The sequence below is a fragment of the Schistocerca nitens genome, chromosome 5 (genome assembly GCF_023898315.1).
Source record: "Schistocerca nitens isolate TAMUIC-IGC-003100 chromosome 5, iqSchNite1.1, whole genome shotgun sequence".
Classification (NCBI taxonomy): Eukaryota; Metazoa; Arthropoda; class Insecta; order Orthoptera; family Acrididae; genus Schistocerca; species Schistocerca nitens.
In genome coordinates this window covers 686169623-686195096 of record NC_064618.1, presented here as the reverse complement: position 1 = coordinate 686195096, position 25474 = coordinate 686169623, and the positions used below count along the sequence as shown (strand labels likewise).

At 40.9% G+C, this 25474-nt stretch overlaps 1 protein-coding gene across 1 annotated transcript in view; it reads left to right on the top strand.

Moving 5' to 3' along the window:
- LOC126260962 (cytoplasmic aconitate hydratase-like) overlaps positions 1–25474 on the top strand; it is a 322737-nt gene that overhangs the window by 124704 nt on the left and 172559 nt on the right. The window contains exons 7-9 of the mRNA XM_049958487.1: positions 2–132; positions 2503–2674; positions 4747–4964. Coding sequence (XP_049814444.1) covers positions 2–132; positions 2503–2674; positions 4747–4964 — 521 coding nt within the window. The remainder of the gene's footprint in view (position 1; positions 133–2502; positions 2675–4746; positions 4965–25474) is intronic.

Sequence of the window (25474 nt, the reverse complement as noted above, 5' to 3'; positions counted from 1 at the left end):
GGTATTGAAGCTGAAGCAGTCATGCTGGGTCAAGCAATAACTATGTTGTTGCCCCAAGTGGTGGGTTACAAAATAGAAGGAAAGTTAAATCAGTATGCAACATCAACAGATTTGGTGTTGACTATAACAAAGGTTTGTCTACAATGAAGTTACCTTACTTGATCCAAAGTACTTTGAAATTAGCTTCAGAAGGTTATCAGATGTTCTTATTGACACCTTTTGGCTTTATACTTATGAGGGAAGATTGTTACCTCAAAGTTTAATAGCTAACAAAACAAAAAATCATGAATGAGCTTAACAATCGGTGCCTGTTGCGTTATTCAGATTTACTATGCAAAGTGTCTCCAGAAAGCAGAAAATCCTGGTTAGAGTCCTAGTCCTGGACAAATTTTCATTTTTGTCATTTCATTCTACAGCTGATGATAGTCCATATCTGCAGTTGCGACTAGATTTAATGGATTTTGTAATGGATTTAGTCACACAGGCACATGTGTCCAAAGGAACTGTGCATCGTAAATCAAAATAAAACAGGGACTGCAATTGTATTTATCCGCTGAAACCAAGCAAGTGACTTAAAGTTAAAGGTCTTCTGTCTTCTTTATGGGAATATGGATGGTGGATGTAAGAGAACAAGGAGTAGACACATCCTTGACAACATGTGGAAGTTTGAGTCTGGCCATGAGTAGTGCATGGATAGCCAAGTCTTAAGACAATCGCTCGTGATAAGTGGGAAACTTAAGTTAGAGTGCTGGTCTGGCACAAATTTTCATTGTCATAATTCCATTCTACACCTGATTGTTGTCTGTATTAGCAATTGTGAATACATTTAAAGTACTGAACTTACATCTTTTATCTACTTTTGTACATAGTCACCAATGTTCTCAACACATTTCTCCCATTGTGGTACCAGTTCCAATATGCCATGTTCGTAGAAATTGTTTTGGTTAGAACTGCTGATATCCCTTCCACATCTGTCAGTGTTTGCCGGTCAGTAATTTCTTCGTGGAAGCACACAGATGAAAGTTTGATGGTGCAAGGTCTGGACTGTATGACAGATGCTGGAGCACCTACCGCAGAAAATTTGACAGTTTTCTCATGAAAAGAAGCATTGTCATTAAGAAGTTTGACACCATCAGCAGTGTTTGTTAGGACGACATGACCCATCTTAAAGTTTTAATGGATGCTGCAGCATACACACTGGTCCCGTGTTCCTCAAAGTCCACCAGTAACATTACATGAATACCTAGAACAGTGTCACAAGCACTTTCCTAGCACATTGAGTCAGTTTGGTTCTTTTCATACTGTGGAACCAGCACATTTCCACTCCATAGAGGGCTGCTCTGTTTCGAGCTTGTAGTGGTATGCCCAAGACTCGTCACCAGTGATGATTCATTTCAGGAAGTCATGCCCTTCTGTGGCTTAATGCATTAAGTGATCCAAACTTATCGTTCGCTGGCACTTGTAGTTGCCTGTCAGGTTCCTAGGTACCCAGTTTCACATGCTGGTCATTCAAAATTGCTGCCTCAGCGGCTCTGGCGTTCTGCGGGGTTGCAACTTCTGCTGGCCACCTGGAACATGACGAAATAACTAAGGTTTATGCAGCCCTCTTGGAAGAATCCACACCACCTGGAGACATTGCAATGACCTACACAGTCATCCCCATACATGTCCTGTGAATTAATTTCACTCAGTTTATGCCAGTTGCCTCACAAATATTGAACTACGTTTCACTGCGCTTCACAAATTGATGAGGGTGAACACCATATTTGTTTTGTAGTTTGGGCTTCTCACTAGAACTGCATGTGAAAACAAAATATTCTCCGTAGCACAAACTTGAAAGTACATTGTCATGAAATTTCAACATTCCAGCTGCAATACCAAGAGACAAATAAATTATTGTGCATTACTTCCGATCCTCCCTGGTATATGGGAAGAAGCCACTATCTCTTAAGCATTCAAAACTTGTTGGTGAAACTACTGTCACGGAAATGAATTGGTGGCAGAAACACGGCCAGTCAGGCTAACTCACTTCTGTAACACTGCTCACTGCCCACTGATTAGAGTATCATTTGAAAGACTTTCTACTCCTTAGTTAGGTAAAAGTTCATCATTTGCTAACATACCCACCATTAGTCAGATCAAACCTATTGGCATTTCATTTCGCCCATAGGAGCTAGTCTCACAGCATCGAGAAATAGCTTTAGAGTCCAGCTGTAAGGCATGAGTGGATAGTGCCATTTGTTGCACACCACCACCACCACCATGACTGCTACTACTAATAGTATTAATACTAAAAGCTGTAGTGGGGGGGGAGGGGGTGGGGGGAGATGTAGCTGTGACCAGGGTTCATAGCCTATCATTACAAACAGTTGAATTTTCACACATTCTTTGTTCATTTAGTTTCTTAGTTTCCACTACAAATTATTTATCTTTAGCTTCGTTGTTCAAAATTGTTGTACATACTGGTGCTTTCTGTAGGTTTAAAGTATTTTTTTCTTACAGCACCTGAGGCAAATTGGAGTAGTCGGAAAGTTTGTAGAATTTTTTGGACCTGGTGTTAGTGAATTATCTGTTGCTGACCGTGCAACTATCAGCAATATGTGTCCAGAATATGGTGCCACTGTAGGATTTTTTCCTGTTGACAACATGAGCTTAGCCTACTTACAGCAAACAAGTAAGTAATTTTATAGTTTAATTAATCAGTGTAGTATGAAAGTATTTTAAGCCACTAGCTTTACATATAAGTGAATAAAAAATAGTAAATAACTTAATCTCAATTTTGTAGTACAGGAAATCCGCAATTTGGCATTGTTCAAAAAATAAGTCATTGTATATTATTTTTTCTTACTGCTTACTGTTATCACAAAAATATGGAAAATGACCTAATTTGTAGGTGGTTCTCACCTTCAGTCTGAAGAATCATTTGATGCAGCTCACCATCCTACTCTATCCTGTGAAAGAACTTCTCAGGCTGTCATTATTGAAACCCACATCATATGAACCAGCTGATAGCACTCTTCTCTTTGCTCCCCCCCCCCCCCCTCCCCCACTTCGCTCCAATATTAAATAGGTGACTCCTTGTTTCTGAATGTGTCCATTCATATATTTCCTCTTTCTATAATATTGCCTTAAAGTTCATTTCCCTGTGTAGCCTCTCCATATATTCATTCCACCTCTCAGCTCTACCTTCTTAGCTTAATACTGGTACTTCTGATATTCACACAGCTGCTTCCATTTTCTCCAAAATGCATGTTCAATTTTCCTGTTGCTGGTATCTATCTTTAGTTATAGATGCTTCTGTATACCTACTTTTGCTCTCTAGCCATTCCAGCTGAGCCATTTTGCGCTTAGAACTCATTTTTAGATATTTGTATCCTGTTTTGCCTGCTTCATTTGCAGCAGTTTTATTTTCTCCTTTCCTCAATTAAATTCAGTATCTTCCATGATATCCAAGGATTTCTATACCAGGCTTTGTCATTTTGTCTATTTGATTGTCTATTGCCATCACTATTTAATTTCCCAAAGCCACCCCTTGATTTAGGAGATGACAGAATTCATAAATTTACATGGGAGGTTTGAAAAGTTCTAGGAAAAAAGTACTTACATCACTGAAACTTTTTTTTATTTTTCACTGTACTCTCCTTATAGATTAATGTACTTGGTCCAATGATGTTCCAGTGGCTTGATCCCATCTCGAAAATGAGTTTCCACCAGGCTTGAAAAATAGTTGTCAACTCCGGCAATCAGTTCTTTGTTTGAAGTGAATCTTTGTCCACCCAGAAAAATTTTCAGCTTTGGCAAGAGATGGAAGCCTGACAGAGCCATATCAGGTTGGTAAGGTTGGTGTGACAACATTCATACCTGAGTTCATGTTTTTGCCATTCTCTCGCATTTTTGATCCAGCATCAATAGTGGTGGCACCCATCTTGCTGATAATTTTTTCATATCTAATTCTTCAGTTAAAATGTGATGTACCCTTTCAGATGACACCTGGGAAGCATGAGAAATTTCACGTACTTTGTCGGCAATCCTCCATGACCATTTTGTGCACTTTTGCAATGATTTCTGGAGTAGTGACACATCTTGGCTGACCACTGTGTGGATCATCATTTAAGCTCTCCTGACCAAATTTAAATTCATTTGTCCATTTGGCAACAGTTGAATATGAAGGAGCAGAGGTCCCACACCCCCAGTGTATTCTGGAAATTGACATAAATGTCCTTTGCTTTCATACCTTTCTTTATGAAGTACTGAATCACTGCTCAAATCTTTATTTTTTTTCCCCCTCCATCTTCGCAAATGACTATGCAGCAGCAGCAGCAGCAGCAACAACAACAACAACAACAGAGCCATGTCACCGCTGCAGCTTTCTTCCAAGAACACTGACATTGCACATGTTTACAGGCAACAGTCCCATGACTATCACGTGAACATCTCGTTGCAGTAACACTGACCCTCGTGGTGATTCCGAGAACTTTTCAAACCACCCTTGTATTTTTGTTGCTGCCTACTCCACTTCCCCCCCTCCCCCCTCCCCCCTCCCCTATGTCTAATGAAGAAAACATTTTGGAAGCTAATGACTGATATGCCCGCTGACCTGTTGCAGTATTATAAATAATTTATCTAATTGGTTTTACTTCCATTATAAGCCTTAAGAGATAAAATATAACATAGCTTTCCTAGTAATTTACTAATTGTAATGCCATATATTGTGCTCTGCCTTTACCTGCATAACTATTTTTCTAGATCGCTCAGAGGAAAAAGTTAAAATTATTGAAGAGTATTTGAAGCGTGTGAAAATGTTTCGTAATTACTCTGACCCATCCCAAGATCCTGTTTTCTCGGAGGTTGTGACTTTGGATTTGGGTACTGTAGTGTCTTCAGTTAGTGGACCAAAAAGGCCACATGACAGAGTGTCAGTGAGTGATATGCCATCAGACTTCCACCAGTGTCTTACAAACAAGGTAAGAAAGAACTTTATCTTTCACATAGGCAGTATTAACTAAAATAACAGCAACCTCTGCGTAACTGCCGATAATTATTCATTACTAATTTGGTGTTAACTGTAAATATGCATTGTAGGAATGACATGTAACATGTTAAGCTTCTGTTTAATTTATCCTTTATTGTGTGACCAGTCATTTCTACAGTTTATGAAAGCTGTGGATCACAAAAAAAAAAAAAAAAAAAAAAAAAAAAAACTTTGTAAATATTCAGTTACAGGGAGGGGGTGGGAGGGGGCAGTAGTGGCACTTTCATGTAAATTCAGTCATTTAACACATTTTGGGAAGTATGTATGAAGTAAGATATAGGCATGAGTGTTGATGTGACACGGAGTAAAGAGAAACTGGTGAAATGACAAGCTTCTTCATATTTTTACTTAACATTTTGTAGCTCTAGGATCTCATTCAGGGAAAGATCTGATTAAACTTTTCCTGTACAATTGTACACAGGCTCCATCAAATAAACTGAACTTTCAATTTTAGAATAGGATTCATTAACTTATTTCTGTTGCAAGTGTGTTGCTAATTTTCTCCTGCTCTACAAAAGAAATAAATTTCAGCTACATTTAATGTCTCTTCCCATTGTCTCCCACCAAGGTACCTTTATCTCAGCCTTAGCAGGGAATGTCCCGTAGAAAGTTAAGGTCATAGTGTACAGGTGTGATGCGAAATGGTATGGCCCACCATCTGTGAGATGAATCAGATGTTTGCACTTTGGGCATACGTCATCGCACTGTATGGGCGGCCCACAATGTGGCAGCTGTGGACAATCGTTCCACAAACACAATCCTTGCGAACGCTCACTTTTTTTTTTTTTTTCCAAATGTGCAGAACATCACCTTTCATCTTGCCAGTTCACCCAATAGGAACAGAAGACTCAGGAGTACAAATATATTGACCTTCTGGTGTTTGCTGAGAACCAGAAGCAATATGAACACACACATCATGTGGATATGACTATCAGTCAGGCTAACATCGCAACCATTGGCTTCCTCCCCACTACCCCTACATTCCCCACACCAGATCTCCCACATCTCTCCTCTCCTGTGGTTCCTGCAGTACATTCTTTGGGAATCGCTTTCTGCACCCGGCTGGAGAAGCATTTTTCTTTGGCATCTACTGGACTGGTTATAGGGCTGCTCCTTGGGAGCTCTCCCCGGCAACTCCTGTACCGGAGGCTCGACGCTAAACAATGGGTGAATGAGCCCCAGTGCTGTCTGCTCTTTTCTGTCCTCGTGCTCAGTGTGGATAACCTTTTTTAACAAACAGAGGAGGAGGAGGAGTAGAAGATGATGATCCTGCAGCACCCCTGGATGTACCAGATCCCCATTGCAGTCGGATTCTGAACCGATTTTTGTGGATGTGGTTCCATCCCCACTAGTTACAGACACTGATCCTGTGGTATAACCAGTCCTCCTGGCCAACAGTCACATGACCATTCAGTGGAATTCTAATGGATACTACTGTCACCTGCTGGAACTACATCATATCTACATCTACATCCATACTCCGCAAGCCACCTGACGGTGTGTGGCGGAGGGTACCCTGAGTACCTCTATCGGTTCTCCCTTCTATTCCAGTCTCGTATTGTTCGTGGAAAGAAGGATTGTCGGTATGCTTCTGTGTGGGCTCTAATCTCTCTGATCCTCATGGTCTCTTCGCGAGATATACGTAGGAGGGAGCAATATACTGCGTGACTCTTCGGTGAAGGTATGTTCTCGAAACTTTGACAAAAGCCCATACCGAGCTACTGAGCGTCTCTCCTGCAGAGTCTTCCACTGGAGTTTATCTATCATCTCCATAATGCTTTCGTTATTACTAAATGATACTGTACCGTAGCACGCTGCTCTCCGTTGGATCTACTCTATCTCTTCTATCAACCCTATCTGGTACAGATCCCACACTGCTGAGTAGTATTCAAGCAGTGGGCGAACAGGCGTACTGTAACCTACTTCCTTTGTTTTCGGATTGCATTTCCTTAGGATTCTTCCAATGAATCTCAGTCTGGTATCTGCTTTACCGACGATCAACTTTATATGATCAGTCCATTTTAAATCACTCCTAATGCATATTCTCAGATAATTTATGGAATTAGCTGCTTCCAGTTGCTGACCTCCTATTTTTTTAGCTAAATGATAAGGGAACTATCTTTCTGTGTATTCACAGCACATTACACTTGTTTACATTGAGATTCAATTGCCATTCCCTGCACCATGCATAAATTCGCTGCAGATCCTCCTGCATTTCAGTACAATTTTCCATTGTTACAACCTCTTGATACACCACCGCATCATCTGCAAAAAGCTTCAGTGAACTTCCGATGTCATCCACAAGGTCATTTATGTATATTGTGAATAGCAATGGTCCTATGACACTCCCCTGTGGCACACCTAAAATCACTCTTACTTCGGAAGGCTTCTCTCCATTGAGAATGACATGCTGTGTCCTGTTATCTAGGAACTCTTCAATCCAATCACACAATTGGTCTGATAGTCCATATGCTCTTCATTAAACGACTGTGGGGAACTGTATCGAATGCCTTGCGGAAGTCAAGAAACACGGCATCTACCTGTGAACCCGTGTCTATGGCCCTCTGAGTCTCATGCACGAATAGCACCAGCTGGGTTTCACACGACCGTCTTTTTCGAAACCCATGCTGATTCCTACAGAGTAGATTTCTAGACTCCAGAAAAGTCATTATACTCGAACACAATAAGTGTTCCAAAATTCTACTACTGATCGACGTTAGAGATATAGGTATATAGTTCTGCACATCTGTTCGACGTCCCTTCTTGAAAACTGGGATAACCTGTGCCCTTTCCCAATTCTTAGGAACGCTATGCTCTTCTAGAGACCTACGGTACACTGCTGCAAGAAGGGGGGGACAAGTTCTTTCGCGTACTCTGTGTAAAATCAAACTGGTATCCCATCAGGTCCAGCGGCCTTTCCTCTTTTGAGCGATTTTAATTGTATCTCTATCCCTCTGTCGTGTATTTTGATATCTACCATTTTGTCATCCGTGCGACAATCAAGAGAAGGGAACTACAGTGCAGTCTACCTCTGTGAAACAGCTTTGGAAAAAGACATTTAGTATTTCGGCCTTTAGTCTGTCATCCTCTGTTTCAGTACCATTTTGGTAACAGAGTGTCTGGACACTTTGTTTTGATCCACCTACCGCTTTGACGTAAGACCAAAATTTCTTAGGATTTTCTGCCAAGTCAGTACATAGAACTTTACTTTTGAATTCATTGAACGCCTTTCACATAGCCCTCCTCACACTACATTTTGCTTTGCGTAATTTTTGTTTGTCTGCTAGGCTTTGGCTATGTTTATGTTTGCTGTGAAGTTCCCTTTGCTTCCGCAACAGTCTTCTAACTCAGCTGTTGTACCACGGTGGCTCTTTTCCATCTCTTACGATCTTGCTTGGCACATACTCATCTAAAGCATATTGTACGATGGTTTTGAACTTTGTCCACTGATCCTCAACACTATCTGTACCTGAGACAAAACTTTTGTGTTGAGCCGTCAGGTACTCTGTAATCTGCTTTTTGTCACTTTTGCTAAACAGAAAAATCTTCCTACCTTTTTTTACATTTCTATTTACAGCTGAAATCATCGATGCAGTAAGCTCTTTATGATCACTGATTCCCTGTTCTGCATTAACTGTTTCAAATAGTTCGGGTCTGTTTGTCACCAGAAGGTCTAATATGTTATTGCCACGAGTCGGTTCTCTGTTTAACTGCTCAAGGTAGTTTTCAGATAAAGCACTTAAAAAAATTTCCCTGGATTCTTTGTCCCTGCCACCCATTATAAGCATTTGAGTCTCCCAGTCTATATCTGGTAAATTAAAATCTTCACCCAAAACTATAACATGGTCAGGAAATCTACTGAAAATATTTTCCAAATTTTCCTTCAGGTGTTCTGCCACAACAGCTGATGAGCCAAGGGGCCTATAGAGACATCCAATTACCATGTCTGAGCCTGCTTTAACTGTGACCTTCACCCAAATTATTTCACATTTTGGATCTCCGTCAATTTCATTCGATACTACTGCACTTCTTATCGCTATAAACACGCCTCCCCCTTCACTGTCCAGCCTGTCTCTGTGGCATACATTCCAATCTGAGTTTAGGATTTCATTACTGTTTACGTCTGGTTTCAGCCAACTTTCTGTCCCTAGTACTATATGGGCGTTGTGACCATTTATTAATGAGAGCAGTTCTGGGACCTTTCTATAGACGCTCCTGCAGTTTACTATTAGCACATTAATATTGTTATTCCCTGTTGCATTTTGCCTACTCCTACCGTGCCGCGTCTCGGGAGGCATCTTGTCGGGCCTAGGGAGGCAATTCTCTAACCTAAAAAACCCACATGTGCACTCCACACGTACTCCGCTACCCTTGTAGCCGCTTCCGGCGTGTAGTGCACGCCTGACCTATTCAGGGGGACCCTACATTTCTCCACCCGTTAGCCGAGGTTGAGAAATTTGCACCCCAGATCTCCGCAGAATTGTCTGAGCCTCTGGTTTAAGCCTTCCCCTCGGCTCCAAACCAGAGGACCGCGATCAGTTCTGGGAACGATACTACAAATAGTTAGCTCTGATTCCACCCCGCGAGCGAGGCTTTTCGCCTTGATCAATTCCGCCAACCGCCTGTACGAACTGAGGATGACCTCTAAACCCAGACGGCAGGAGTCGTTGGTGCCGACATGAGCAACAATTTGCAGTCGGGTGCACCTAGTGCTCTGTATCGCCGCCGGCAGGGCCTCCTCCACATCTCGGATGAGACCCCACGGCAAGCAGACAGAGTCAACACTGGCCTTCTTCCCTGACCTACCCGCTTTTTCCCTAAGGGGCTCCATCACCCGCCTAACGTCGGAGCTCCCAATAACTAATTAACCCCTCCCCCCCGCGTGCCTGCTCGGACCTTGCTGAAGGAGCGGCCACATGTCCACTCACAGGCAGAGCGGGCGATGCCACACGGCCAGCCTCCACATTGACCCTCCGCCTCGTGTGCTGCGAACGCCGCTGAACCCGCCACTCCCCTTGGGGAGAGGGTAGCCCAACCGCGCCTGGTACCCACGAAGATGCCTCGACAGCAGGGACAGTGGGTTCAGCATGTAAACCCTGGGGTGTACCATGCGACGCACCAGACTCCCCACTGCAGCTACACTCAGAGGCGGCAGCCTGAAGACGGCTGACCGTGGCCATCAACACGTTCAGCTGTTGGCGAACAGTGGCCAGCTGCTCCTGCATCCATACACAGCAGTCACACATCCTATCCATCCGAAGAAATCAATTTGCTGTAGAGAATTAATCAACTTTTAACTAGACTGCTAATTCACTAAAGGCGGCTGATTGTTGACTAAACTGTGGTTGCTAGCCACTTCTTGTAGAAAACAATGAAAATAGCACTACCTGTCTCTGGACTGTATTGAAAACAAACACTAGCACTACTGGCACTATGATTGACTAAAGGGACTCCCTCTGACTGTATTCCATGTACTCTTGTTCATACAGATGTCAGTGAATGGATTCCCTTTTGCAGCTCCTTGGAGGTAATAGTGGTGGGGGTGCAAACAATCTCAGCAATTCCCATTTGCAATGTTACCTACCTCCAAGCAAGCCACTTGTGTTGAATTGACCCCATAAATCTAATAACTGCCCCCCCCCCCCCCATTTTCTCCTACTTGGACTTCAATGCACACTGCCCCCTGTGGTGGGAGTACCACTTAGCCTGTAAGGGGGCTTTTAATTGACCAGTTTTTCACAGACCGTGATCTGTGCCTCCTAGTGATGGTTGTCCAACCCACTTCAGTTCTACCCATAGCACGTTTTCAGCTATAGGACAGTCTCTTCCCGTAATTTTGTGGCAGCTACATTGGTCACTACGTGATGACCTTTGTGACAGTGACCACTTTCCACTAAACTTGTCATTTCTTTGCCACTGCCAGTCATGCAGACTACCACATGGGGCACTTCAGAGCTGATTGGCCTTTATATTCCTCTGCTGTTACATTTGCTGCCTCTGTTGGATTGTATTTATGAGCCTGTCTGTGCAAGGCACCTCAGATGGTATCATCTACTGCTGGAACTTCAATTCCCATTTTTACAGCCCCCCCCCCCCTCTCCTCCCCTCACTGTTGGCCTGTGCTGTGGTGGACCAAAGATGTCCAAATAGCTTTTTAGAGTCACCAATGAGCCCTGCAACAGTTCAGATGACATCCTTTGGAAACTAGTTTTATTGCTTTTAAGTGACTTCATGCTAAGGCTTGCTATCTAATCAGATGCAATAAGAAGGAATGCTGGGAGCACTTTGTCTCCTCACTGGGGACATGGGCCTCTTCATTTCAGGTGTGGGCAAAGCTCCATGGTGATTTGACCGCCAACAGTCAACAGCTGTTCTGGGTCTTGTTTTACAGGGTGGTCTTCATACCATTTCATTGGTTCTTGCAGACACCTTGCAACACCCTTGTAACAGCATCCTCTTCCTATCCAGCTACCATTTACTGCAGAAATGATAAGTTGAAGACATCCCCTTGTGTTTCACTCACCCAGCTGAATCAGGATCTTGCCTTGTCCCACAACACAGCCAGAGATCTTTTTTCAATTTGTAATCAGATGATACTCTTCAGTTGTTTGCCCAACTCATAAGCCAGGCAAGAACACATCCTCTCTCAACAGTTACTGGCCAATTAGCATGACCAGCATACACTTTGAGCTGCTTGAAAGGATGGTTGCCTGCAGATTATGCTGTGTTCTCTAATCTTGAGGCCTTTTGCCCCCCTATCAGTGTGGTTTCTGGAAGAGAGAATCCTCAACTGAATATTTGCTTATATTGGCAGCAGTAATCGGTCAAGCTTTATCTAAATGCCAACACCTTACCGCTAACTTTTTTACCTTCACAATGCAAATGCAGCAACTTGATGTCATCACATTTTATGTTCCCTCAATGATGGGGCTTTCGAGGCCCTGTTACCAATTTTTATACCGCTGGTTATTATGAGTTAGTCAGTGCTTCAATCGGCTCCCAGTAGTTCCAAGAAAATGGCATTTCACAGGGCTTTGTGTGTTGAGTGTCTCTTCCTCATCACTGTCAATGGGCTAGTCACCTGAATTGGGCCTCTGGTCACCCCTGCTTTGTACATTACAATTTTTGTATTCAATACAGCTCCCACTCTGTAGCCTCTGCCGAACACCAGCCCCAAGGCTGCTGAATTTTCAGCGTCAAGGTGCCATCCAGCAGGCCTCTGCATGGGTTCTTTCCCATGGTTTCCAGTTCGCTCATACAAAGTTGTGGGTCATGGATTCCTGCTGTCATACTGCGGTCCACCCTGACCTATAACTTTTCTTAGGTATCCAGCTCCTGGACATTGTAGTGTAATCACATCTCTCTCAAGTCTTCTTGTTCATAAAGAGCTGACTTGGCTGCTCCACATTCATCACCTGAAGACTAGCTGCGTATGGAAGCTTGACACACTCTGCTCCCTTACTCAAACATCTTAGGGTGCCGATCATGCTACTATTACCTTATTTACCAGCCCTTGGTTTCATCCTGAATGTACTACAGTTGCTAGCTTTATGATTCAGCAGCTCCTTCATCTTTGAAACTGTTATACTCAGTCCACCATCACGGCGAGCGTCTGGTTGTTGGTGCTTTTCAGACTGGTCCTTGCCGAAGTGGGAATCTTCCCTCTTCAGATTTGACAGTGTTATCTCTTTGTCTCCCGTGCATTCACCATTTGATAATTCCCTGATCATACTATGTATACCATTGTTACTGCAGACAAGGCGTATTATCATCTTGATACCTGCCCTTGGATGGGATTACCAGTTGGAAAGTGCCTCGCTTTCCTCTGCCAAAATCTCCCCTCTCCTCTCCATGTTTTCTTGCACACACCCACTTGGATTGTGCATAGGTCACATATTAGCACCGATCTCTTCCAAGATCCTAAAGTCTTTGTGGCCCCATGACCGTTCACCATCTGTTACATTCTTTTCTTAAAGATTTCTAGGGTGCTACCATCTTTTACACCAGGGGATTAGATGTGGTATTCTTTTACACCTCCTGCCAGTATGGAGCGCCATTCACTGCTGGAAACATGTAATGTGTTAACGGCATAGTGGTAGCTGTTAGGAGAGCCCTCAATTTCATTAATGGAGCCTTGGTGGGATGCCCACCTCCTTTTGCCCACTGTGCAGAGTATGGATTTCAGGACTTATTGCCTCTTATATTGGTGGACAATTCATGATTTTTGACATAGTTCTCAGTTTTCTTTGTGAAAGTTATTTTTATTCTCAGTTATAAGGTTTTAATCTACCTCCAGAACAGGGGCAGGGTGGTTGGAGATGGGGTATCCACAGCTATATGCTAGGTCTCGGCATTCCTCAACCATACCTCATTGACCAGCCAGTTCTTTCCTTTGTCCTTTCTGCCGCACCCAATTTCTTTATGTACGTGTTGCTCTTGAATGGTGAACACTCTGGACTTTCAGATCAGGGTGGGACAGCTGTGACTGGGATGTTTCCTGTCGCATTCAGACTCCTGGGGATGGCCACCTTCTGACGTCTCTATTTCTTTCACCTTGATTTCATTATTGATGATGCAAAAGATTTCCATTACATTTTTAGCCTTCTTGCAATATCTATTATGAATCTCCCGACTAGATTAGAAAATGTTCTCAGTAGGCATCTCGACCTCCGGATGCACCACTGTTGGATTGAGGGATTCTGGTTTGTTTTAGGGTGCAAGACTGAGGTCATAATCACCCATGTTGTAACCTTAGAAAACTAAAAAGTAAAAGTAGTTAAAAGTGACTACATGTTAAGCCCAATTGATGGAAGGAAAGAGCTAAAAAGGACTTTCTCTTGGAGAAAGGTCGACAAAATACGCCATGGAGACATTGGAGGTCCTGAATCAGAGATTAAATGTCCCTCGACATTTTGCTACAACGGACGGAAAATAAAAGGCAGTCAACAGTCCACGCATCATTCACTAAAATGGCCAATAACTTGGACAACATACATATACTGGAATGTAAGCAGGTAAAAAAAAAAACACATTTGGTCAAGAAATGGCAAACCAGCAAAGGTTGATGATGAGGAGGACAAAGTTACTAGTTAACAAATTGCAGTGGCTGAAAACACAGTTCCCAATACATAACCTAGCTAAAATGATAATGGGATGAGAGGGCCGAAGAAGGCTAGCCAAGCTGCTGGGAGAAGTTTAATTCCCTGGAGCTGGTTCGAGTGGTGTTGCCTAAGTGACACCATTTGCCAACAGACGGAAACGTGGAGATCATCCAAAGGAATGGAAGAGCTAGTAGAAAGAGAGAGGAGGACTGCAGCTGTAGCAGCAACAGCAACACCAGAAGAAGCAGCAGCAGCGGCAGAAGTCTCATTTCCCGTCAGAGGATTGATGGACTTACAATCTTGTGTATTCTCTCACCCCCCCCCCCCAAAAAAAAAAAAAAAAAAAAAAAACCAACAAAGCCACACCATTGTTGTTCTTTCCAGTGACAATGCTACAACACTCCCCATCTATTTATTTCAACAACTCTAGATCTGCAGTTATCAACACACAGCTCTTCTTAGCTGGAATGCTCAGGAACAGCCTTGCATCCTTAAATCATTAATAATTTCACATCGCGGTAGGAAGTATATTGCAGGTTCGGTTCACAAATTAATGGATAACCAAATTTAAACCAATAAAATTTGTAGACATTTATATAACAACTTATACAAATTTGAGAAAAATACTTCTTTTGGCTGTAGAAACCTCCAAAGACACATAATAGGTTATAATGAAATCTCCAGTTCCTTGTCACACCTGTAACTGCTGTGTCCTGGCTCGCTGGCAAGTGGTAGACGACAGTTAAAACTGCTCTTGTTGCTACAAGATACTCAGGGCTTAGATCATTAATTTGTTTTACGTTTAGTAACAGCACAAAGAGAATGCATAATAAAATTCTAGTTACCAAAAAGCAGCAGAGGGATGAATAATAAAAAGCAAAAACAAGCAGAAGTAGTGTCGAGAAGTGAGTTCAGACAAAAAAGGCAGGGGGAGGGGAAGAGGAAGTGATTGAGAAACAAGACTCCAGATTTCTCCCAGTCTCCCCTGATTGCTCAGGAGCGTAAGTTCATAATGTTCATGCTTAGTATGATACTGCTTTCTGAGATTGCCATGTGAAAATACAGAGTTGTTTGTATGGTTATTAGTCACTATTCAGTAATATTTCACACCAGTATAAAATGTGACATAGCTGAGTCCAGAAATTTTTAAAACCGAAGTTCAAGTATAAGCAAATATTTGGCAGTTCACATGAAAATGCAGACCTTACAGAAATCAATACATTTAAAAAATCAAACTCACTCGCTATATACGAGGGCCGTTCAGAAAGTAACCTCCGGTTGATTTAAAAAAATACACCAAGTTAAATAAAAATATTTTAATATATACATCTTACAACTACATCCTTGCACTATTTTTCTACGTAGTCTCCATAGCGATTGAGGCACTTATCGTATCTCTTCACAAGCTTTGAAATTCCTTCTGCATAAAAATCACCCGCTTGTGCCTGGAGCCAGCCTGTGACCGCATCTTTGAGCTCTTCGTCATCAAACCGCTGTGACCCGAGCCATTTCTTCAAATGCATGAAGAGGTGATAATCACTTGGCGCCAGGTCTGGGCTGTAAGGTGGATGGTTGATAACGTCCCACTTGAAGGACTCAAGAAGGGTCGGTGTTCTGCGAGCAGAGTGAGGACGGGCGTTATCGTGCAAAAAAACGATACCGGAAGTCAGCATACCACGGCGTTTGTTCTGTATAGCCCGTCGGTTTCACAGTACACGTCTTGATTAATGGTCATACCACGTTCCATGAATTCAACCAACAACACCCCTTTGGCATCCCTAAACACCGTTGCCATCAGTTTTCTGGCAGAAAAATCTTGCGAGGCTTTTCTTGGTTTGGTAGGCGAATTTGAATGTGCCCACATCTTTGATTGTTCTTTTGTCTCAGGGTTCACGTACTTAATCCAGGTTTCGTCACCGGTCGCGATTCTGTTTAACAATGGTTCTCCTTCGTCCTCATAACGTGACAGAAAGTCTAATGCAGAGGCCATTCTTTGAGTTTTGTGGTGGTCGGTAAGAATTTTGGGCACCCATCGTGCACAGAACTTACGGTAACCCAATCTTGCTGTCACTATCTCGTACAAGAGAGTCTTAGAAATCTGTGGAAAACCAGTAGACAACTCCGACATTGAGAAACGTCGATTTTCACGAACTTTTGCATCAACTGTCTGAACGAGTTCGTCAGTCACCAATGATGGTCTACCACTCCTCTCTTCATCATGAACGTTTTCTCGTCCACTTTTAAATAAACGTACCCATTCATGGACAACTCCTTCACTCATAACTCTTGGTCCGTACACGGCACAAAGCTCATGATGAATAGCTGCTGCAGAATATCCTTTGGCTGTAAAAAACCTTATGACAGCCCGCACTTCACATTTGGCGGGGTTTTCTATTGCAGCACACATTTCAAACTGCCACAAAAACTAAACTAGCGCAGTTACGACGTTCACTCAACCACGGCTTGATGCCGACTGACCTGTTGAGTGCGTGAACGCACAGATGGCGTCGCTACTCCCCCCACAACCCGCACTGTGACCAATCGGAGGTTACTTTCTGAACCGCCCTCGTACACTGACAAGAAAAAATCACAACACCAGAATAATTAAATGTAGATTTATGAAATTTCAAGAATACATTTGTCTAGATAATATATTTAAGTGATTAACATTGCAATATCACAGGTTAATGAAAGTGCAAGAAAAGACATCGCAAATGTGTAAAGCTGGTACTCTAATAAGCGGTGTAACTACCAGAATGTTGAATACAAACATGCATAGTGTCATACCAGTGCTGGATATCAGTTTGTGGGATGGAGTCCCATGCCTGTTGCACTTTGTCAATACAGGAACAGTTAATGCTGGTTGTGGATGATGCTGAAATTTCACATGCTATACAGGCTTGAATGGAGGTAGGTCCAGTTTATCTAGGCCACAGACAGGTTGGTTGCAGCTTCTCAAATGGCCTGCTCCTAACCAAAACACTGCTATCACTGGCTCTGAGTCAGAGCTGGCTTTCATCGGAAAACACAATAGATCTCCACTAGAGTCTTCAATAAGCTATCTCAATTGACACCACTGGAGTTCCAAATGGCAGTGGTTCGGGGTCAGTAGAATGCACACTACGTTGCATCCAGATCGGAGCTGTCTTTGAAGTAACATATTTGTACCAGTCACTGTGGTACCAACTGCTCTTCCCTCTCAATAGTATCATGTGACCATCTGGAGCGTGGTATTGTTGCACTAATACCTTCCTGTGACCACTGTTGCCAGCCATCTTGTACTGTGACTACATTCCTGCCAAGTCTGTCTGAAATACTGTGGAAGGAACCTCCAGCCCCCTCGTAGCCCAGTTACATAACCTCATTCAAACTCTTGAGCTGTTGATAATGTTGTGTTTGAAGAGGACAAAGGCATTCTTGACTAACTCACTACATCCATTGTCAAAGGTAGGTAAGGTAAGTTGCAGCACATTTTTGTAACAAACCTGATTTGCACCCTAATTGTGGCACTCCTAGTGCCACCCGTATGCAACTGGTGCGAAATTTGATTAGAAACCTTTCAGATGTAGAAATACGCCTACCAGCTTCGTTAATCTCCCCTGACTACTACTTGATGTTGGGATTTATTTATTTCATTCAGCGTATATGAGTGAAAGTAGTCTCTGAAGTTGTGGGAACCAACTACCTTATAGACGAGCTACAGTGATTGTTGCTTAGACAAGGTGGCATAGGTGTTAACTAATATGAAGTAGCAGTAGTGCATTGGCTCAGCAATTCAGATACCGTTATACATTGGTACTGAAATAGCTGGTTGCAGTCTGTGCAGAGATAGGTGCTCTTTCTGCTGATGAAGCATGCCTCAGAATAAATATTCAAGTTCTGAAAATCACTAAGTCAGAAGCCTGTTGTGCAACTAGTGTAAAAAAATATTACATCTATTTTTTATAGTGGACCATAACTGATAAGCAAAGTATGTGAGCAGTATACTGCAATTGTTTTTCAGAGGACAATGAAAATATTTAGTTATTTCATGCTGGTTGTTGCAAGAACAAACACTGACATTGCATCTGAAAGTACTAACAGGTGTTTTTCGTTATAGGATAATTTTATCCCAACAGCAAATAAAATGACATGCAACAGGTGACACAGAAGTTGTTGTATTTAAATTTGTGAAGTTGAAAAATACAAGTGTCATACAAAAGAGAAGTCGCACTCAAAAACAAAGTCAATGTTACTGTTTTAATTAACTTTTAGCCATCCTTCAATATTGATATAGTTGCATACTTGTTTAATTACTGCATTTTTTAGGACTTTCCATCATACCCACTCCGTGTTGGTCACTCACACATTTCAGTTGAAATATGACTAGTTGCTCCTTTCTCTATCACCATTTTCAGCTCAACTGATAGATAACATTCCACACAAATTGCAAGAGAGTTTTGGTAGAACAAAAATCCACAATACAGACTTAAATTTTGTAAGCTAGCTGGATACTATTCAGAAGTAAGAATACTGTCGAACATTTGCCACAATGAGGAAGCTCCTATGGAAGCACAGTGGGAAAGTATAGGTTGGTCAAGAAGAGATGCTGTAGCCATCAGGCTGGTCAGATACTTTACTCAACACAATAGGTGAACTATATCTTTTTTGAACAGATTTTTAATGGAAAACCAACAGTAAGATGCACTAGTAATTAATGTGAGAAAGGCTAATGATACTATTAGAAATTTTAATTAGAACAATAGTACAGATTGCTGCCTTTATTTCAAACAAACAAATCGATTTGGCTTCTTCCTTTTTAAATCAGGTTTCATGCATAATGTGTGCAAGAGCTAGATGATCACAACAGTGTAAATGAATTTTTACAGTATGAGTATTTGTTCTCATATGAAATTTTTATTAAAGTACACTTAAGTCTTCACTGTTAAAACTGCTTTATTTGCTAATCTGTCTTGAAATTAATGTGTCCAGTTTTTGTATTCTGGAAAAATGCTAAACACCAGAAGAGAAAAGTTTGTTGTTAAAATAATTTTCAACTGATGGGCTGGGTTAGGATAATGGCTCAAGTTCGCACACTGTTGTGGATTATCCAGAGTGAATTAAAAAGTTTAGGCAAGTCACTTTACCACAAACTACCAATACTTATCAATCTTAATATTGAGGTTTGCCTTGAAGTCCCTTCTACATCACACTATTATGATACGGGCCTATAAGGTTGAATAATTTGCACTTGAGATGGTCACACAGTGACAAATCAGTCTGTAAAATAAAGAATTTAAATATTTATGACTGATACTGCTGTTTATCCAAAGTGTATTAACATGAGACTAGTCATTTACACAAAAGGCATGTATGTCCAAAACTTACCCTAACCCACATCTTTAGAGATTATAAGCATACGCAAACAAATGTTACAGGAAAACCCATTCCCCAGATCGTAATTTTCTTGACTACACTAATACATACTGAAGTCAGATGGATACAACCCAGTGGCACTGCAAAATTCAGACCCCAGACATTCTCACTAACCAACCTCTGTATGGTGAATGGCTTTATGTATGATAAATGCTGGACACATTTTGTATGTTTGCTGTTCTGTGTACCATCAGCAAGTCAATATAAGGACTGTTGCGAAGGGCAGTGCCCATTAGATAAGAGTAATTTGGTAGTGAACTGATTTTTTTTATTTTAATTGTTGTTTTGCTAAAATTGATTTAAGATTCCACAACAACAACAAAAATGGCACCTGAAAATTTAGGTAAACAAGAATGAAATTACAACAAATTATAAAAATGGTTATTACTCATAAAATAGAAAACAGTGAATTATATAAATATTGACAAGGAAGGAACCCAGCTAAACTGCCAAAACCAGAAAAGATTATAAATAAAGGTCTTTTTCTCCAACCTCATTTATCTATAAAAACTCTGCATTTGTTTACAGCTGGTGTTTGAAAGTTAAAAATCTAAAGAATTCTGAAACATTACTGTGCGTAAGAGAGTTAAGAGTATGAGTCACAGGGGTCATAAATGAGGTGATATTTGGCAAACAGCTAAACATTAACTTTAAGCAATATTTTTAATAAATACAGTACTAAGTCATATTTCCCGAGATAGAAGTTGTTGTAACATGTTCTTTCTTTACTTGCCATCAAAGTGCAAATGGAGTTTCAACAGAATGTTTGAAACACAGGAGACTGGAACAGTATGCACACTAAAGTGAAATTGTGGACAAGCTACATAATTGTCTCTGGAGGCACTTTGCAATTATCAAATCCCACAAAGATCACATTATCAAATGATGAAAAATCATAGCTTTGCATATATTATCATAACAATCTACAACCAACTTTCTGCACCATACGGACTGAGAAGAAAAAAGTTTTTTTCTGTACTTCCCAAAATCTAACCCTTTTCCTGGACCTCTCCAGTCCTTTTCATTCACCCTTCTTCCTTCTGCCTGAAGGGGCCTATGGCTCCGAAAGCTTGCCAATCACAACAGTCTTCTATGTTTGTGTTCTGCCCCGCTTGGTGAGTAGATTTTTTTATCTACTCAGTTAAATAATTTTATCAATAATTGTTTTTGCTGTTATATTTAACGTTACCTGTTTGTTAATTTGTAAGCATACAAAATGGCCAAGATATTTGCAGTGAGTGTAAACTGTTCAAAAAAAAATATGCATCCATGGCAAACACTGTGGTAAACTCTTTGTTTGGTGGGCATTCCAACAAGATGCACACAAAAGCAGTTTTACACATATGATACTTACAAGTAGTGTAATTCATCTCCATTTAATAAAATTTGGGTTGTTAACAACTGGTGTACTCAAATTGTGAGGAAGATTAGAACAAATCAAGTTAGTCATTTTATGATGTATATATGTAGCAGATGGAAGGCATATACAAGGATTTGTACCAAGACCTGGATTCAAACCCAGGTCTCCTGTTATCTAGGCAGATGTGCTTACCACTATGCCACACTGGCGCAGTGGCATTGCACAACTGCATGGACTACCCTAGCAGCCTCCCTCCTCAATCCAAATTCCCATACACACATCAACCCACTTGATATTCACCATAAACCAACAGCAAGACAAAATGTATTTGAGACTTGAAAAGGTCTCTGGACCATATAGTTTAATTTGGTTAGGCATTTTCATTTGATCACTGCATCTTTGCCAGTAGATGGTCACATAAGTTCAACTTGCAGCTGTCTCACTAGCTCCTACTTCGCTTTGCACATTTGTTCATGGCAAAGTATTAAAATAAGAACCATTATGTTAGGTAAATTGTATCTATACTACTATATAAAGACAGGTCATGTAACATCGTTTCCAAAAATCTTGATAAGTTGTTGACAGACTTACTTCAGATTCTTTCACAATTCTCTAACATTTGGACTGACGTAGGCTATATATTTTGTAATATACAGGGCTATTACAAATGATTGAAGCAATTTCATAAATTCACTGTAGCTCCATTCATTGACATATGGTCACGACATACTACAGATACGTAGAAAAACTCATAAAGTTTTGTTCGGGTGAAGCCGCACTTCAGGTTTCTGCCGCCAGAGCGCTCGATAGCGCAGTGAGACAAAATGGCGACAGGAGCCGAGAAAGCGTATGTCGTGCTTGAAATGCACTCACATCAGTCAGTCATAACAGTGCAACGACACTTCAGGACGAAGTTCAACAAAGATCCACCAACTGCTAACTCCATTCGGCGATGGTATGCGCAGTTTAAAGCTTCTGGATGCCTCTGTAAGGGGAAATCAACGGGTCGGCCTGCAGTGAGCGAAGAAACGGTTGAACGCGTGTGGGCAAGTTTCACACGTAGCCCGCGGAAGTCTACAAATAAAGCAAGCAGGGAGCTAAACGTACCACAGCCGACGGTTTGGAAAATCTTACGGAAAAGGCTAAAGCAGAAGCCTTACCATTTACAATTGCTACAAGCCCTGACACCCAATGACAAAGTCAAACGCTTTGAATTTTCGGCGCAGTTGCAACAGCTCATGGAAGAGGATGCGTTCAGTGCGAAACTTGTTTTCAGTGATGAAGCAACATTTTTTCTTAATGGTGCGAATCTGGGCGGTAGAGAATCCTCATGCATTCGTGCAGCAAATTCGCAATTCACCAAAAGTTAACGTGTTTTGTGAAATCTTACGGTTTAAAGTTTACGGCCCCTTTTTCTTCTGCGAAAAAAAAGTTACAGGACACGTGTATCTGGACATGCTGGAAAATTGGCTCATGCCACAACTGGAGACCGACAGCGCCGACTTCATCTTTCAACAGGATGGTGCTCCACCGCACTTCCATCATGATGTTCGGCATTTCTTAAACAGGAGATTGGAAAACCGATGGGTCGGTCGTGGTGGAGATCATGATCAGCAATTCATGTCATGGCCTCCACGCTCTCCCGACTTAACCCCATGCGATTTCTTTCTGTGGGGTTATGTGAAAGATTCAGTGTTTAAACCACCTCTACCACGAAACGTGCCAGAACTGCGAGCTCGCATCAACGATGCTTTCGAACTCATTGATGGGGACATGCTGCGCCGAGTGTGGGAGGAACTTTATTATCGGCTTGATGTCTGCCGAATCACTAAAGGGGCACATATCGAACATTTGTGAATGCCTAAAAAAACTTTGAGTTTTTGTATGTGTGTGCAAAGCATTGTGAAAATATCTCAAAAAATTAAGTTATTGTAGAGATGTGAAATCGCTTCAATCATTTGTAACAACCCTGTATGTATCTTTATAAATATACATGTAATACATTATAGGGAAACATCACAAAAAGCTCTTTAAGTTTTTGATTGACTTATTTACAAATTTTTACATGGTAAAAATATATATAGCCAATGTCCTTCTTAAAGTTTATTAAACAGTGTACAGGTTTTCTATGAAAACAGACTAGGGCAAAGAAAATATCCTGCACAGCACATTAAGCTTCCATTGTGATAGCAGGACATTTAAACCATTAAGACATATAATTCCCCCATATATATTCACTCCCTTTATATATAATTTTAAACAAAAATTGTATTCACACAGTTCTGTTCTTTCTCCCTGTCATTTTTAAGAGAAAACATTTGATTTTTTGGTTTATTGGCTTATGATCAGAATACTAAATTTTTGGGTCTGAATTGTCGGACCTCATCACTGAATAAAACTATGCGAAATGCTTCCATTGAAGCTACTATCCTCGCAGGTCCAGCAGCTGGAGAGGTCTCTCTCGCACCCAGTGTACCAAATGATCCCAATTGATTTACCCATTCATTATAAGTGATTTCAATACACAATTGAGGTTCTGTTGGCCATAACAATAAACAATGCTCAAGTTCAGAGAGATGTGGCAGGGGGACATGGACAAAGAAAGGTGGTGGAGATTAGGGCATATATCCAGTTCCCCTACATGTTTAGTAGTTGCGCACCATTGCCAGGTTCACTAGTTGAGTCTGTACCTCTTGATGTGAAATCTTAATTAGTATAGTATGAACTACTGCATGAAATTTATTTTGTGTTCAAATATTTGTTAGTCACAAATATAAACGGGCTGGCCAAAACTCAACTCCACAGTTTCTTTGTAGCCAATCGTATAAACATGATCATGAACCATGTGGTATGCATGTATTTTTAAAAACTATATTGGTCAGTGTAAAGTAGTGTACATACCTCAGTGTTGTTTGATTACATCTACCTGTAACAACACTATTTTAGTATCAATATTGTTGATGTTCACAATAAATCTTTGGCAAACATTTAATGCTGGTGCTTAGTCCAAAAGGCACTTTAAAATTCATAACATCAATGTCATTTTCTTTTAGCTGTGTTTCAACATTTCTTAAGATGACCATAGCCACTAGATACTGCATATCTTATTACTCCTGCAAAAAAATATCAACTTCATCACACTCATTAGATAAAATGCCTGGCGTAAAGCCTCAAACCCCTTACAACTGAGAGAATTTTTTCTTTTCCTTCTTCAGCATAGAAAGTTTACCTTTTGTACATTCAGCTGCCTTGCCAAATATCTTTGGCTACAGCTTGTTCTGAATTAGAGCATACAACGCTTCTGTACTTTTCGTCCCTCAAGTAAAAACTTTCACCATCTGCCTGGTACAGTTTTTCAGAAACCAGTGTAGACTGTACACCAGAATTACTTGTGTGTATCATCTCTGGCAACTTAAAGGTCTGTACAAAATCCTGGAAGTGACTTTCCAGATAAAATACTCCTTGAAACCAGCTGTCTCAGCAAGTAATTAAAGTTAACAAAAAAGTTTTGTTCCTAAAAAATTCCGATAGACGTCTGAAATTTAATGTACATTTATTTATGGTTAATGGTGCTCAATGAAGGCTACTTCATTATTGTCACAACTTCATTTCAATTAGACGTAACTTGTCAAGCATTTGTCAACCAAACTGGGCATATATGCTCAATACTGGATCAGATGATTGCCAGTCAAGACTTCAAAGTTTCGTAAAAAAGGCTCATATACAGAGCCCCGTCGCCAAAAAATATTTACAGCTTCATATGGCATCTTGTGGTCATGTAGTGTATCTTATACTAATTGAGAAAAATTTGTAGCATTTGCGAATTTCACATCACTTGCTTAATCCTGTATCTGAAACTTGAAAGACATAAAAAACATACCATCCATACTGTCCATTGTTTAATCACAGAGAATGTTTATTCATCTTCCATCTATAGCTTCACTGGTGAGTTTCTTGTTATCAGAAGCCATTTCTAAGAATAAAAAGCAATATTAACACAATAAAATAGTCACTAACGAATCACAGTTTACATTCATTCAGAAATTACGTTGAATAGCTAAGTTGGTTTAGGTCTTATTTTTACAATGTTATTTGTCTAATCTAAAATATGCTTAATGATAAGAATTTGCATTTTTTATGTATTTTGTGCAAGATATGTTAAGGCAAATAACTTGTATTGTCAAGTGCATTTTTCTACTGTATCATTACATCTGAAATGTGATGCTTACAGTGAGATTGCGGCATTGTTTTATTGACTACTGTACGTAAACATGTGAATGTTTGACTGTTACTGGTGGATCTTGTCTCATAACGATTGCCAAATGTGAAAGTAATTGTAGTTACAAAACTTCAGAGTGAAGCATCTATGTAGTGATTCTTAAGAGTTTCTGTATAAGAGGACAGTCAAAGTTTTCTAACAAGGAAACCTCCCCATTGCACCCCCCTCAGATTTAGTTATAAGTTGGCACAGTGGATAGGCCTTGAAAAACTGAACACAGATCAACTGAGAAAACGGGAAGAAGTTGTGTGGAACCATGAAAAAAATAAGCAAAATGTACAAACTGA